The sequence below is a fragment of the Taudactylus pleione genome, unplaced genomic scaffold (genome assembly GCF_031769625.1).
Source record: "Taudactylus pleione unplaced genomic scaffold, aTauple2 ptg000424l, whole genome shotgun sequence".
In the NCBI taxonomy this organism is placed as follows: domain Eukaryota; kingdom Metazoa; phylum Chordata; class Amphibia; order Anura; family Myobatrachidae; genus Taudactylus; species Taudactylus pleione.
Window position 1 is genome coordinate 332,010 of NW_028284826.1, and position 19,095 is coordinate 351,104.

General features: G+C 45.6%; 1 protein-coding gene across 3 annotated transcripts in view; it reads left to right on the plus strand.

The window, feature by feature from the left end:
• Positions 1–19,095, plus strand: part of LOC148506120 (gastrula zinc finger protein XlCGF66.1-like) — a 43,950-nt gene that overhangs the window by 18,980 nt on the left and 5,875 nt on the right. For all 3 annotated transcript variants that reach the window (XM_088447253.1, XM_088447254.1, XM_088447256.1), the window contains one exon: positions 2,200–2,311. In XM_088447253.1, coding sequence (XP_088303379.1) covers positions 2,200–2,311 — 112 coding nt within the window. The remainder of the gene's footprint in view (positions 1–2,199; positions 2,312–19,095) is intronic.

Here is a 19,095-nt window from a genome sequence, read left to right on the forward strand (position 1 = left end):
GTGCAGTGCTGGGGCCAGGTAGTAGAGCGGGCTAATTGCAAGAATCAGTTGGGGTGGAGCTGGGCTAGAGGGGGTAAGAGCAGGCAGTGCTGGGGGTAGGGAGGGGATAAGGGTAGAGAGCAGCTGGAGCAGTTCTGCTGGGCAAGGAGGGGCTTAGGGGCAGGCAGTGCTGGGTATGGGGATAAGGGTGGCTAGCTAGGGCAGTACTGGGGGGCAAGGAGGGAGTTAGAGCAGGCACTGCTGGGGGTAGGGCAGGGATAAGGGTAGATAGCAGCTGGGGCAGTACTGGGGGGTAAGGCGGGGGTTAGGGGCAGGCACTGCTGGGGATAGGGTGAGTATAAGGGTAGATAGCCAGGGCGGTACTGGGGGGGTAAGGAGGGGGTTAGGGGCAGGCAAGTGCTGGGGGTAGGAAAGAGGTAAGGTGCTGAATGATTATGAACACTAAATGACAGTCCTGTGGGACTACCTTCCGGACCCCCTGCCACATTGATTGCAGTGTTAGCCTTCGCGGCACCCCCAGCCCCCACCCTGTTTGCATTATTAGCTGAACCCGCACCAAAAGAAACCCCCGCCCATCTTCCCTCAGCACCAAAAGACACCCCCACCCGCCTTCCCTCCCTCCCACCACCCACTTATTAATCACTTACTTTGCTCCAGGTCAGAGAATGAAGGAATGTGCACCTTCTTCTTCTACACAGCTCATCATATTGGGTCAACTTCCATGTGGAACCGCCTGTCCAGGGTGCGGGGCTGCCTTTCGCGCACTACTCTGAAACCGCCTGTCCCTGGATCACTAAGTGCCGGCCGGGTCCTGCAGCGGGTGCATTTAGGAAGAGTGCCAAAGGGCTGGCTCCTCCTCCATTTTAATAGTCCTCCCTGCCTCTGGACCAGGGAGATATCAATAATTTAACAAGCAGCCAACCCCAGCGGAGCGTGTCCCCGGGGACCCACCCATTCTGAAAAAATTAGTCCACGGTGCTCGTTTTCGGGTAAAATTTGTGATCACTGTATTAGGTCATGTATCCTGTGATATTTCTCACCCACATAAGGGGGGATCAAGGAATATCACAGGCTTAGGGAAGCAGAGATCAAAAGCCCAGCATCCTACGGCTGGTTTATGACGTAAAATTGATATTTCAATGGTAGCAGGAAGCTTGAAACATCATATACAAATAGCTGAAACCATTTCACAGGTTGAGTGTTATTGGAGAACCACTCTGAGACCTGGTGCCCGAGATATGTAATATCTCCGCAATACCACATCACAAAGGCATCATATTTACAGTCATATTGTAGTTAAAATGGTAGAGATTCAGGTGAACATCCCCATATCTTGGGTAGTCATTGCACAGAGGAAGTTATACCCAATTTTTGGATTTTAAAAATGATGTGGGCTGGTCTAGGGGATCACAGATGTAGCAGAGACTTGGTTGTCCTCATCCAGGGGTATGAGGATCATCTGATAAATATGCTGTGCGCTCTTTGATCTGGGTTCAGACTAGGAAATCATTTTCTGGATCGAAATTTGTAACCTGCGTTTCCTTCCGTTCTTCCCGGGCGAATTTAGCTGCGTGTTAGGTTTTGTCCTTTTTATTTGAATTTGCACTACATGTATGTAACTTTTATACACTTTTTATAACTATGCATTGCACCCCTTTTTGTTAATTACTCTAATTCATGTTTGCTCTAGTGCCCAGTCTATGAGGAGACTATTAGACCTCTAGGGTTACGCTATGAACTGTTCATAATTGCTAGAAGCAGGGGGGCGGCCAATCAGCTGAGCGGGAATTGGGTCACCGAAGCTGCGCAATTGTGTTATAGAGTGATGGGGGCCTGTGGCCCCTTTAAGTAACACAGTTGGTGGCAGTAAAAGGTAGCATTGTATCGGTATTGAAATTACGGCGGTCAGAGTACTTAGCGAGGTCCCTGATGGCAACCAATCAGCTTCTACCTATCATTTTTTAAAATGTACTTTATAAATGTTAGCTAGAAGCTGATTGGTCGCTTTAGGCAAATTGTCCGCTTTTTCTCTCTTTAGTAGGCTTGAGACATCTCCAATATACCGAAACCCCAAAGTGATTCTGCATCTTAGTCTATGTAGAAGTTGTGCGTATCTTCTAAACTGATGTCCTCTTTTTTTTTTTTTATGTTTTTTGTTTTATTTCTTTTTTTATCATTATGGTGTTGTGGGTAATATAGTGTGAAGATCTGATTGTTATTAAAGTAGAAAATATAGAGGAAGAAGAGGAGACGTATGTGATGGGTGATCAGCCATATAAGGAGGAAGAAGCCCGTACAGATATCGGGACAGGTGAGTAATAAACACCAAAGGCCCGTTTCTAAATCGCACGCGCTGCCGATATGACGTCGCACTGATTGTCTGCGCACAATTGCAGTTCTGATTCAAACTAGCCATCTCTGAAATGATCAGAACCAATCGCAACTTACTGACTTCACCAGCTATGATCTTTGCAGTATAGCCCTCATAGTACATCAGGTGCCCGGATGTCCTGCCATCGGGCTGGGTTCTTCTCTCTGGGACTGTTCTCTAGATCAGGGCTTCTCAGACCCTAAGGCACGACTGAGGTGCTAAATAATTAACAAGGATATACTTGAAACCTGGACTGCTAGTGTTGCTTGAAGACTGAGAAAATGGCAATTTATTCCAAAGTCTGAGGGCTGTGACTGTGGGTTAGATTTACTAATCGGTGGTTTTGACCCAGGAATTCAAAACTGCATTAACCTCTGAACTGGCTAATGGTTATATAATTTTTTTTCTTTAACGTATCGGTCATCGATATATGGGACGATTGATGATCGGACCATGTTTTCTGTGTATGGTGTCGCAGTCTCTGCATGCCCTGAAAAACGATATTGACACACCTGCGTTATCCCCCCGTTATGTCCCCAAAATACTCCCTGACTGTCAGTCGCACCGCGGGAAGATAGTCACAGCGGGCGCCAGCGATAATGTAATAAGCGTACAATCTTCTGTACCCATAAAGGCACTACATACTGATTAATAGGAAATCAGCCTATAGTGCTGATCTGGTATCATTAACTAATCATTGGTCTGCCGTTTACCGCCATCATATCGTGGGATAATCCTTCAGATTTACCCCTGACATCAGGGGCGTAGCTAGACCTTTGTGGGCCCCATAGCGCTCCACCAGAGTGACGGGGAGGGGGGGTGGGCAGGGCAGAGCGGCAAGAGGGAGGTCAGTAAAGCAGACGGGGCGGGTCCTGACAGGGTAGAGGGTGGCACAGGGTAGGGCAGACACTGAGGTGTCAGTCACACAGGCACGCGCTAACCTCGAGACCGTTGGCTGCACAGGTTCCAGCGCTGCCGGCTGATCCAGTTCCTTATTGTTCTGCTGAACTAGGTCTGCTCCCCCCCCCCCCCCCCCCGTACTCTCTACCGGATCGCCAGCAGTTGCATGCTTCACCGTTCAGGACTTTGGGGTCTATTTACTAAGCTGTGTTAGGAGAACGGAGATAAGGTACCAGCCAATCAGCTCCTAAGCCATTTTTCAAACACAACCTGTGACATGGCAGTTAGGAGCTGATTGGCTGGTACCTTATCACCGTTCACTCATTTCCTAACACAGCTTAGTAAATAGACCCCTCTGTCTTTCTCCCCCAACCAAACAACATTATCCCTTTAGCTCTTCTTTATCCCATGTGCTCTATCCTCCATCCTATACCTACGACTCTTTCCATTCTTTGTCTTTCTTTTTACACTCGGTTCTCCCTCTTTTTCCTCCTAATTTCCCCCCTCAGCTGTCTCTTTATACCCCCATCTTACTCTTTCTCTTCTCCTAAGTCCCCTTGGCCCCTGCTACTGTCCCTCCTAAGCCCTCCCCCCCTCCAGTAAACCCTGTCTCTTTTCCTGTAACCTTGCCCCCCGCTAGCCATACAGTCCCCCTCTCCCCCCTGCTCTCATCTGGCCCACCGATCTGCTAGTCTAGCCCCCCCCCCTCACATCTGGCTCACTCCCTATCCTCATCTAGCCCCCCCTCTCATCTGGCTCACTCCCTATCCTCATCTAGCCCCCCCCTCTCATCTGGCTCACTCCCTATCCTCATCTAGCCCCCCCCTCTCATCTGGCTCACTCCCTATCCTCATCTAGCCCCCCCCTCTCATCTGGCTCACTCCCTATCCTCATCTAGCCCCCCCCTCTCATCTGGCTCTCTCCCTATCCTCATCTAGCCCCCCCCTCTCATCTGGCTCACTCCCTATCCTCATCTAGCCCCCCCCTCTCATCTGGCTCACTCCCTATCCTCATCTAGCCCCCCCCTCTCATCTGGCTCACTCCCTATCCTCATCTAGCCCCCCCCTCTCATCTGGCTCACTCCCTATCCTCATCTAGCCCCCCCCTCTCATCTGGCTCTCTCCCTATCCTCATCTAGCCCCCCCCTCTCATCTGGCTCACTCCCTATCCTCATCTAGCCCCCCCCTCTCATCTGGCTCACTCCCTATCCTCATCTAGCCCCCCCCTCTCATCTGGCTCACTTCCTATCCTCATCTAGCCCCCCCCTCTCATCTGGCTCACTCCCTATCCTCATCTAGCCCCCCCCTCTCATCTGGCTCACTCCCTATCCTCATCTAGCCCCCCCCTCTCATCTGGCTCACTCCCTATCCTCATCTAGCCCACCCCTCTCATCTGGCTCACTCCCTATCCTCATCTAGCCCCCCCCTCTCATCTGGCTCACTCCCTATCCTCATCTAGCCCCCCCCTCTCATCTGGCTCTCTCCCTATCCTCATCTAGCCCCCCCTCTCATCTGGCTCTCTCCCTATCCTCATCTAGCCCCCCCCTCTCATCTGGCTCACTCCCTATCCTCATCTAGCCCCCCCCTCTCATCTGGCTCACTCCCTATCCTCATCTAGCCCCCCCCTCTCATCTGGCTCTCTCCCTATCCTCATCTAGCCCCCCCCTCTCATCTGGCTCACTCCCTATCCTCATCTAGCCCCCCCCTCTCATCTGGCTCACTCCCTATCCTCATCTAGCCCCCCCCCTCTCATCTGGCTCACTCCCTATCCTCATCTAGCTCCCCCCCTCTCATCTGGCTCACTCCCTATCCTCATCTAGCCCCCCCCTCTCATCTGGCTCACTCCCTATCCTCAAAATACAAAAAGTAGAGAGAATGAGTTGTTCTGGTGCACTCTAGAATATTTTTCACAGTGGTGATATACCACTAATAAATCCTATAGTATATAAAATTTAACCTTTATTATTTGTATAATAAAAAAGACATAAAAAATGTCTCAAATGTTCATGGCGAAATATTAAAAATTAAAGTGTGAAAAAAAAGTTTATTGAAAAGTGAATTAAAAAATTATTAAATAATGCTTATTCTTTATTCATTGCGTGTGTGTGTTTATTTTATTATATAAATGCCTTTAAAAAAAAAAAAGGCATTTATATAAAGTAAAATAAACACACACACGCAATGAATAAAGAATAAGCATTATTTAATAATTTTTTAACTCATTCTCTCTCCTTTTTGTATTTTGACACTATGTTTAATGAGTTTGGTAGCACCACATCCCCAAAAACAAATATCCTTTAAATAAATCCAGATAAGAAATATATAGAATAATTTGAAAACATTTTTCTATCTGGGGAACAGGAATATAGGGCCTGATTCAGACCCACTCGCGAGCGGCTGTCCGCTCGCAAGTGGGTCGATGTTATGCACTGAGCATGCGCACGACGGAGGGAGCTCCGTCGTGCGCATGCGCCAGACGCGACGAGCGAAGGAAAGTCCTTCGCTCGTTGTGTCCGATCAAAGGGGGCGTGCTGTCAATGTTGATTGACAGCACGCCCCCTTTGGTGGGCGTGCCGGGGGCGTGCTTCCCTGACGGGGCGTTCCCACGGGAACGCCTCCCGTCAGAAGCCGGCCCACTGACATCACTAGTGATGTCAGTGGGAGTGATTTTGGCTCTGATAGAGCCAAAATCACTCCGGAGCTTGCGGTTGAAAACCTCAACCGCAGGCTCCGGCTCGCAATTTCGATGGTCGCGATGGTCTCGACCATCGCGGCCATCAAAAAGCACGCTCGTATAGCCTGTGGGTGGTGACCCACAGCTATACGAGCGTCCAGGAGGACGCTCCATGAAAATGGAGCCCGGCCCTCATTCAGAGCGTGCGCTCTGCTCAGAGCGTACGGCTCTGAATGAGGGCCATAATCACTATTACCATTTCTGTGCAGAATTTTGCTCTTTTTTTCTAAAATCACTCCCTATCCTCGTCAAGCCCGCCCCCTCTCCTCTAATCTGTCCCACCCCCTCTCCTCTAATCTGTCCCACCCCCTCTCCTCTAATCTGTCCCACCCCCTCTTCTGTCCCGCCCCCTCTCATTTGTCCCGCCCTCTCTCATATGATCTGCCCCCTGTCCTAATCCAGCCCGCCCCCTCTCTAATCTGCCCTGCCCCCTCTCTAATCTGTCCCACCCCCTCTTCTGTCCCGCCCCCTCTCATTTGTCCCGCCCTCTCTCATATGATCTGCCCCCTGTCCTAATCCAGCCCGCCCCCTCTAATCTGCCCCGCCCCCTCTCTAATCTGTCCCACCCCCTCTTCTGTCCCGCCCCCTCTCATTTGTCCCGCCCTCTCTCATATGATCTGCCCCCTGTCCTAATCCAGCCTGCCCCTTCTCCTCTTGGCTGTGTCATGCATAATAGTAGAGCTCGGAACACTTGCCCCAGAACTGCCCCTTAATTTAACTTTGCTGCGGTGCCGCCTGCCCTGCTGGGACGTCCATGCCTCCTCCCATGGACGTCCGAGCTGGGCAGGCAGCACAGCAAGAGCTGGTAGTGTTTTTCCTGTCAGTGTGACTGGGCGCAGGGGTAGTGGCAGGCCCTGGAGGCGACCCGGGCACCATAGCGGCTGCACCCCCTGTACCAACAGTAGTTAAGAGTCTGCCTGAGATCTGCTTTATTGTACATAGGAATTGTGTGTAGGACAAGAGAGCAACGTTTGCCACTGAGGGGATCTGAGCAGGTGCTAAATAGTGTCAGCCGTCATGACCTCGCTCTTTTGAGACACAAGTTTCTGGGGAAGTAAATAAAAAGCAACATATTGTATTGGTCTCCATCGCCTTACTACAGTTTGCCAATATCCGGGCCGTTCAGGGGATTCTCTATTCATTTGATCAGTGCGAGTGACGGTTTGTTAGAGTAGTTCTCTCTCAGCCCACGTGGTGATCTGAGCGCAGATCAGGGAGCTGGTCGAAGTGGCTGCATTTGATTATTGTCTACATCAGTGATTTTCAACCTTTTTCAACATGAGGCACACTACACAAGATTTTAAAATTGACCAAGGCACACTATCCGGCAATGGGGCGTGTGCGATCTATGAAAAAACATACAGATTGGCCCCCGCAAACAAAAAACACACTACATTGGCCCCCACTGGAATAAAATGCACTACATTGGCCCTCACAGGAATAAAACAGACATACATTGGCCCTCACAGGAATAAAACACACATACATTGGCCCCCACAGGAATAAAACACATACATTGGCCCTCACCGGAATAAAACACACATACATTGGCCCTCACAGGAATAAAACACATACATTGGCCCTCACCGGAATAAAACACACATACATTCGCCCTCACAGAAATATAACACACATACATTGGCCCTCACAGGAATAAAACACACATACATTGGCCCTCACAGGAATAAAACACACTACATTGGCCCCCACAGGAATAAAACACACACTACATTGGCCCTCACAGGAATAAAACACATACATTGGCCCTCACAGGAATAAAACACACATACATTGGCCCTCACAGGAATAAAACACACTACATTGGCCCCCACAGGAATAAAACACATACATTGGCCCTCACAGGAATAAAACACACATACATTGGCCCTCACAGGAATATAACACACATACATTGGCCCTCACAGGAATAAAACACACATACATTGGCCCACACAGGAATATAACACACTACATTGGCCCCCACAGGAATAAAACAAAGACTACATTGGCCCCCACAGGAATAAAACACACATACAGTACATTGGCCCTCACAGGAATAAAACACACATACAAGTACATTGGCCCTCACAGGAATAAAACACACATACATTGGCCCCCTTAGGAATAAAACACACATACATTGGCCCCCACAGGAATAAAACACACATACATTGGTCCTCACAGGAATAAAACACACTACATTGGTCCTCACAGGCATAAAACACACATACAGTACATTGACCCTCACAGGAATAAAACACACGTACATTGGCCCCACAAGAATAAAACACGCATACATTGGCCCCCTTAGGAATAAAACACACATATTTTGGTCCTCACAGGAATATAGCACACTACATTCGCCCTCACAGGAATATAACACACATACATTGGCCCCCACAGGAATATAACACACTACATTGGCCCCCACAGGAATAAAACACACATACATTAGTCCTCACAGGAATAAAACACACTACATTGGCCCCCACAGGAATAAAACACACTACATTGGCCCCCACAGGAATAAAACACACATACATTGGTCCTCACAGGAATAAAACACACTACATTCGCCCTCACAGGAATATAACACACATACATTCGCCCTCACAGGAATATAACACACATACATTCGCCCTCACAGGAATAAAATCCACTACATTGGCCCCCACAGGAATAAAACACACATACATTGGGCCCTCACAGGAATATAACACACATACATTGGTCCTCACAGGAATATAACACACATACATTGGCCCCCTTAGGAATAAAACACACATACATTGGCCCCCACAGGAATAAAACACACATACATTGGTCCTCACAGGCATAAAACACACATACAGTACATTGACCCTCACAGGAATAAAACACACGTACATTGGCCCCACAAGAATAAAACACGCATACATTGGCCCCCTTAGGAATAAAACACACATATTTTGGTCCTCACAGGAATATAGCACACTACATTCGCCCTCACAGGAATATAACACACATACATTCGCCCTCACAGGAATATAACACACATACATTGGCCCCCACAGGAATATAACACACTACATTGGCCCCCACAGGAATAAAACACACATACAGTACATTGGCCCTCACAGGAATAAAACACACATACAGTACATTGACCCTCACAGGAATAAAACACACATACATTGGCCCCACAAGAATAAAACACACATACATTGGCCCCCTTAGGAATAAAACACACATACATTGGCCCCCTTAGGAATAAAACACACATACATTGGCCCCCTTAGGAATAAAACACACATATTTTGGTCCTCACAGGAATATAGCACACTACATTCGCCCTCACAGGAATATAACACACATACATTGGCCCCCACAGGAATATAACACACTACATTGGCCCCCACAGGAATAAAACACACATACATTGGTCCTCACAGGAATAAAACATACTACAATCGCCCTCACAGGAATATAACACACATACATTGGCCCTCACAGGAATAAAACACATACATTGGCCCTCACCGGAATAAAACACACATACATTCGCCCTCACAGGAATATAACACACATACATTGGCCCTCACAGGAATAAAACACACATACATTGGCCCTCACAGGAATAAAACACACTACATTGGCCCCCACAGGAATAAAACACACACTACATTGGCCCTCACAGGAATAAAACACATACATTGGCCCTCACAGGAATAAAACACACATACATTGGCCCTCACAGGAATAAAACACACTACATTGGCCCCCACAGGAATAAAACACACACTACATTGGCTCTCACAGGAATAAAACACACATACATTGGCCCTCACAGCAATAAAACACACATACATTGGCCCCCACAGGAATAAAACACACATACATTGGCCCCCACAGGAATAAAACACACATACATTGGCCCCCACAGGAATAAAGCACACATACATTGGCCCCCTTAGGAATAAAACACACATACATTGGCCCCCACAGGAATAAAGCACACATACATTGGTCCTCACAGGAATAAAACACACTACATTGGTCCTCACAGGCATAAAACACACATACAGTACATTGACCCTCACAGGAATAAAACACACGTACATTGGCCCCACAAGAATAAAACACGCATACATTGGCCCCCTTAGGAATAAAACACACATACATTGGCCCCCACAGGAATAAAACACACATACATTCGCCCTCACAGGAATATAACACACATACATTGGCCCCCACAGGAATATAACACACTACATTGGCCCCCACAGGAATAAAACACACTACATTGGCCCCCACAGGAATAAAACACACATACATTGGTCCTCACAGGAATAAAACACCCTACATTCTCCCTCACAGGAATATAACACACATACATTCGCCCTCACAGGAATATAACACACATACATTGGCCCTCGTAGGAATAAAACACACAAACATTGGCCCCCACAGGAATAAAACACACACTACATTGGCTCTCACAGGAATATAACACACATACATTGGCCCTCACAGGAATAAAACACACATACATTGGCCCTCACAGGAATAAAACACACATACATTGGCCCCCACAGGAATAAAACAAAGACTACATTGGCCCTCACAGGAATATAACACACATACATTGGCCCTCACAGGAATAAAACACACTACATTGGCCCTCGCAGGAATAAAACACACATACATTGGCCCTCGCAGGAATAAAACACACTTACATTGGTCCTCACAGGAATATAACACACATACATTGGCCCACACAGGAATATAACACACTACATTGGCCCCCACAGGAATAAAACACACTACATTGGCCCCCACAGGAATAAAACACACATACAGTACATTGGCCCTCACAGGAATAAAACACACACTACATTGGCCCCCACAGGAATAAAACACACTACATTGGCCCCCACAGGAATAAAACACACATGCATTGGTCCTCACAGGAATAAAACACACTACATTGGTCCTCACAGGCATAAAACACACATACAGTACATTGGCCCCCACAGGAATAAAACACACATACATTGGTCCTCACAGGAATAAAACACACTACATTCGCCCTCACAGGAATATAACACACATACATTCGCCCTCACAGGAACATAACACACATACATTGGCCCCCACAGGAATAAAACACACATACATTGGCCCTCACAGGAATAAAACACACTACATTGGCCCTCGCAGGAATAAAACACACATACATTGGCCCTCGCAGGAATATAACACACATACATTGGTCATCACAGGAATATAACACACATACATTGGCCCTCACAGGAATATAACACACTACATTGGCCCCCACAGGAATAAAACACACATACAGTACATTGGCCCTCACAGGAATAAAACACACATACAGTACATTGACCCTCACAGGAATAAACACACATACATTGGCCCCACAAGAATAAAACACACATACATTGGCCCCCTTAATAATAAAACACACATACATTGGCCCCCTTAGGAATAAAACACACATATTTTGGTCCTCACAGGAATATAGCACACTACATTCGCCCTCACAGGAATATAACACACATACATTGGCCCCCACAGGAATATAACACACTACATTGGCCCCCACAGGAATAAAACACACATACATTGGTCCTCACAGGAATAAAACACATACATTTTCCCCCACAGGAATAAAACACACATACATTGGTCCTCACAGGAATAAAACATACTACAATCGCCCTCACAGGAATAAAACCCACTACATTGGCCCCCACAGGAATAAAACACATACATTTTCCCCCTTAGGAATAAAACACACATACATTGGCCCCCTTAGGAATAAAACACACATACATTGGCCCCCACAGGAATAAAACACACATACATTGGTCCTCACAGGAATAAAACACACTACATTGGTCCTCACAGGCATAAAACACACATACAGTACATTGACCCTCACAGGAATAAAACACACGTACATTGGCCCCACAAGAATAAAACACGCATACATTGGCCCCCTTAGGAATAAAACACACATATTTTGGTCCTCACAGGAATATAGCACACTACATTCGCCCTCACAGGAATATAACACACATACATTGGCCCCCACAGGAATATAACACACTACATTGGCCCCCACAGGAATAAAACACACATACATTAGTCCTCACAGGAATAAAACACACTACATTCGCCCTCACAGGAATATAACACACATACATTGGCCCCCACAGGAATAAAACACACTACATTGGCCCCCACAGGAATAAAACACACATACATTGGTCCTCACAGGAATAAAACACACTACATTCGCCCTCACAGGAATATAACACACATACATTCGCCCTCACAGGAAAATAACACACATACATTGGCCCCCACAGGAATAAAATCCACTACATTGGCCCCCACAGGAATAAAATCCACTACATTGGCCCCCACAGGAATAAAATCCACTACATTGGCCCCCACAGGAATAAAACACACATACATTGGCCCTCACAGGAATATAACACACATACATTGGGCCCCACAGGAATATAACACACATACATTGGGCCCTCACAGGAATATAACACACATACATTGGTCCTCACAGGAATATAACACACATACATTGGTCCTCACAGGAATATAACACACATACATTGGCCCCCACAGGAATAAAACACACTACATTGGCCCCCACAGGAATAATACACACATACAGTACATTGGCCCTCACAGGAATAAAACACACTACATTGGCCCTCGCAGGAATAAAACACACATACATTGGCCCTCGCAGGAATATAACACACATACATTGGTCATCACAGGAATATAACACACTACATTGGCCCCCACAGGAATAAAACACACATACAGTACATTGGCCCTCACAGGAATAAAACACACATACAGTACATTGACCCTCACAGGAATAAAACACACATACATTGGCCCCACAAGAATAAAACACACATACATTGGCCCCCTTAGGTATAAAACACACATACATTGGCCCCCTTAGGAATAAAACACACATACATTGGTCCTCACAGGAATATAGCACACTACATTCGCCCTCACAGGAATATAACACACATGCATTGGGCCCCACAGGAATATAACACACATACATTGGGCCCTCACAGGAATATAACACACATACATTGGGCCCTCACAGGAATAAAACACACATACATTGGTCCTCACAGGAATATAACACACATACATTGGCCCTCACAGGAATAAAACACACTACATTGGCCCTCGCAGGAATAAAACACACATACATTGGCCCTCGCAGGAATATAACACACATACATTGGTCCTCACAGGAATATAACACACATACATTGGCCCTCACAGGAATAAAACACACTACATTGACCCTCGCAGGAATAAAACACACATACATTGGCCCCCACAGGAATAAAACACACATACATTGGCCCTCACAGGAATAAAACACACATACATTGGCCCCCACAGGAATAAAACAAAGACTACATTGGCCCTCACAGGAATATAACACACATACATTGGCCCTCACAGGAATATAACACACTACATTGGCCCTCGCAGGAATAAAACACACATACATTGGCCCTCGCAAGAATATAACACACTTACATTGGTCCTCACAGGAATATAACACACATACATTGGCCCACACAGGAATATAACACACTACATTGGCCCACACAGGAATATAACACACTACATTGGCCCACACAGGAATATAACACACTACATTGGCCCCCACAGGAATAAAACACACTACATTGGCCCCCACAGGAATAAAACACACATACAGTACATTGGCCCTCACAGGAATAAAACACACACTACATTGGCCCCCACAGGAATAAAACACACTACATTGGCCCCCACAGGAATAAAACACACTACATTGGCCCCCACAGGAATAAAACACACATGCATTGGTCCTCACAGGAATAAAACACACTACATTGGTCCTCACAGGCATAAAACACACATACAGTACATTGACCCTCACAGGAATAAAACACACGTACATTGGCCCCACAAGAATAAAACACGCATACATTGGCCCCCTTAGGAATAAAACACATACATTGGCCCCCTTAGGAATAAAACACACATATTTTGGTCCTCACAGGAATATAGCACACTACATTCGCCCTCACAGGAATATAACACACATACATTGGCCCCCACAGGAATATAACACACTACATTGGCCCCCACAGGAATAAAACACACTACATTGGTCCTCACAGGAATAAAACACACTACATTCGCCCTCACAGGAATATAACACACATACATTCGCCCTCACAGGAACATAACACACATACATTGGCCCCCACAGGAATATAACACACATACATTGGCCCCCACAGGAATAAAACACACTACATTGGCCCCCACAGGAATAAAACACACATACATTGGTCCTCACAGGAATAAAACACACTACATTCGCCCTCACAGGAAAATAACACACATACATTGGCCCCCACAGGAATAAAATCCACTACATTGGCCCCCACAGGAATAAAACACACATACATTGGCCCTCACAGGAATATAACACACATACATTGGGCCCCACAGGAATATAACACACATACATTGGGCCCTCACAGGAATATAACACACATACATTGGTCCTCACAGGAATATAACACACATACATTCGCCCTCACAGGAATATAACACACTACATTGGCCCCCACAGGAATAAAACACACTACATTGGCCCCCACAGGAATAATACACACATACAGTACATTGGCCCTCACAGGAATAAAACACACTACATTGGCCCTCGCAGGAATAAAACACACATACATTGGCCCTCGCAGGAATATAACACACATACATTGGTCATCACAGGAATATAACACACATACATTGGCCCTCACACGAATATAACACACTACATTGGCCCCCACAGGAATAAAACACACATACAGTACATTGGCCCTCACAGGAATAAAACACACATACAGTACATTGACCCTCACAGGAATAAAACACACATACATTGGCCCCCACAGGAATAAAACACACTACATTGGCCCCCACAGGAATAAAACACACATGCATTGGTCCTCACAGGAATAAAACACACTACATTGGTCCTCACAGGCATAAAACACACATACAGTACATTGACCCTCACAGGAATAAAACACGCATACATTGGCCCCCTTAGGAATAAAACACACATACATTGGCCCTCACAGGAATAAAACACACTACATTGGCCCTCGCAGGAATAAAACACACATACATTGGCCCTCGCAGGAATATAACACACATACATTGGTCATCACAGGAATATAACACACATACATTGGCCCCCACAGGAATAAAACACACTACATTGGCCCCCACAGGAATAAAACACACATACAGTACATTGGCCCTCACAGGAATAAAACACACATACAGTACATTGACCCTCACAGGAATAAACACACATACATTGGCCCCACAAGAATAAAACACACATACATTGGCCCCCTTAGTAATAAAACACACATACATTGGCCCCCTTAGGAATAAAACACACATATTTTGGTCCTCACAGGAATATAGCACACTACATTCGCCCTCACAGGAATATAACACACATACATTGGCCCCCACAGGAATATAACACACTACATTGGCCCCCACAGGAATAAAACACACATACATTGGTCCTCACAGGAATAAAACATACTACAATCGCCCTCACAGGAATAAAACCCACTACATTGGCCCCCACAGGAATAAAACACATACATTTTCCCCCACAGGAATAAAACACACTACATTGGCCCCCTTAGGAATAAAACACACATACATTGGCCCCCACAGGAATAAAACACACATACATTGGTCCTCACAGGAATAAAACACACTACATTGGTCCTCACAGGCATAAAACACACATACAGTACATTGACCCTCACAGGAATAAAACACACGTACATTGGCCCCACAAGAATAAAACACGCATACATTGGCCCACTTAGGAATAAAACACACATATTTTGGTCCTCACAGGAATATAGCACACTACATTGGCCCCCACAGGAATATAACACACATACATTGGCCCCCACAGGAATATAACACACTACATTGGCCCCCACAGGAATAAAACACACATACATTAGTCCTCACAGGAATAAAACACACTACATTCGCCCTCACAGGAATATAACACACATACATTGGCCCCCACAGGAATAAAACACACTACATTGGCCCCCACAGGAATAAAACACACATACATTGGTCCTCACAGGAATAAAACACACTACATTCGCCCTCACAGGAATATAACACACATACATTCGCCCTCACAGGAAAATAACACACATACATTGGCCCCCACAGGAATAAAATCCACTACATTGGCCCCCACAGGAATAAAACACACATACATTGGCCCTCACAGGAATATAACACACATACAATGGGCCCCACAGGAATATAACACACACTACATTGGCTCTCACAGGAATATAACACACATACATTGGCCCTCACAGGAATATAACACACATACATTGGCCCTCACAGGAATATAACACACATACATTGGCCCTCACAGGAATATAACACACATACATTGGCCCTCACAGGAATATAACACACATACATTGGCCCCCTTAGGAATAAAACACACATACATTGGCACCCACAGGAATAAAACACACTACATTGGCCCCCACAGGAATAAAACACACATACATTGGTCCCCACAGGAATAAAACACACATACATTGGCCCCCACAGGAATAAAACACACACTACATTGGCTCTCACAGGAATATAACACACATACATTGGCCCTCACAGGAATATAACACACATACATTGGCCCTCACAGGAATATAACACACATACATTGGCCCCCACAGGAATAAAACACACATACATTGGTCCTCACAGGAATAAAACACACTACATTGGTCCTCACAGGCATAAAACACACATGCAGTACATTGGCCCCACAAGAATAAAACACGCATACATTGGCCCCCTTAGGAATAAAACACACATATTTTGGTCCTCACAGGAATATTGCACACTACATTCGCCCCCACAGGAATATAACACACATACATTGGCCCTCACAGGAATATAACACACATACATTGGCCCTCACAGGAATATAACACACATACATTGGCCCTCACAGGAATATAACACACATACATTGGCCCTCACAGGAATATAACACACATACATTGGCCCTCACAGGAATATAACACACATACATTGGCCCTCACAGGAATATAACACACATACATTGGTCCTCACAGGAATAAAACACATACATTTTCCCCCTTAGGAATAAAACACACATACATTGGCACCCACAGGAATAAAACACACTACATTGGCCCCCACAGGAATAAAACACACATACATTGGTCCCCACAGGAATAAAACACACATACATTGGCCCCCACAGGAATAAAACACACACTACATTGGCTCTCACAGGAATAAAACACACATACATTGGCCCCTACAGGAATAAAACACACACTACATTGGCTCTCACAGGAATAAAACACACATACAGTACATTGGCCCTCACAGGAATAAAACACACACTACATTGGCCCCCACAGGAATAAAACACACATACATTGGTCCTCACAGGAATAAAACACACTACATTCGCCCTCACAGGAATATAACACACATACATTGGCCCCCACAGGAATAAAACACACTACATTGGCCCCCACAGGAATAAAACACACATACATTGGTCCTCGCAGGAATAAAACACACATACATTGGCCCTCGCAGGAATATAACACACATACATTGGTCATCGCAGGAATATAACACACATACATTGGCCCTCACAGGAATATAACACACTACATTGGCCCCCACAGGAATAAAACACACATACAGTACATTGGCCCTCACTGGAATAAAACACACATACAGTACATTGACCCTCACAGGAATAAACACACATACATTGGCCCCACAAGAATAAAACACACATACATTGGCCCCACAAGAATAAAACACACATACATTGGCCCCCTTAGGAATAAAACACACATACATTGGCCCCCTTAGGAATAAAACACACATATTTTGGTCCTCCCAGGAATATAGCACACTACATTCGCCCTCACAGGAATATAACACACATACATTGGCCCCCACAGGAATAAAACACACATACATTGGTCCTCACAGGAATAAAACATACTACAATCGCCCTCACAGGAATATAACACACATACATTGGCCCCCACAGGAATAAAACACATACATTTTCCCCCACAGGAATATAACACACATACATTCGTCCTCACAGGAATATAACACATACATTGGTCCTCACAGGAATATAACACACTACATTGGCCCCCACAGGAATATAACACACTACATTGGCCCCCACAGGAATAAAACACACATACAGTACATTGGATCTCATAGGAATAAAACACACATACAGTACATTGGCCTTCACAGGAATAAAACACACATACATTGGTCCCACAAGAATAAAACACACATATATTGGCCCCCTTAGGAATAAAACACACATACATTGGCCCCCACAGGAATAAAACGCACTACATTGGCCCCCACAGGAATAAAACACATATACATTGGTCCTCACAGGAATAAAACACACTACATTGCCCCCCACAGGAATAAAACACACTACATTGCCCCCCACAGGAATAAAACACACTACATTGCCCCCCACAGGAATAAAACACATTACATTGCCCCCCACAGGAATAAAACACACTACATTGCCCCCCATAGGAATAAAACACACTACATTGCCCCCCACAGGAATAAAACACACATACAGTACATTGCCCCCCACAGGAATAAAACACACTACATTGCCCCCCACAGGAATAAAACACACAATCATATTGGCCCCCACAGGAATAAAACACACAATCACATTGGCCCCCACAGAAATAATACACACAATCACATTGGCCCCCACAGGAATAAAACACACACTCACATTGCTCTCCACAGAAATAATACACACAATCACATTGGCCCCAACAGGAATAAAACACACAATCTCATTGCTCTCCACAGAAAAAAAAAAAAAAGAT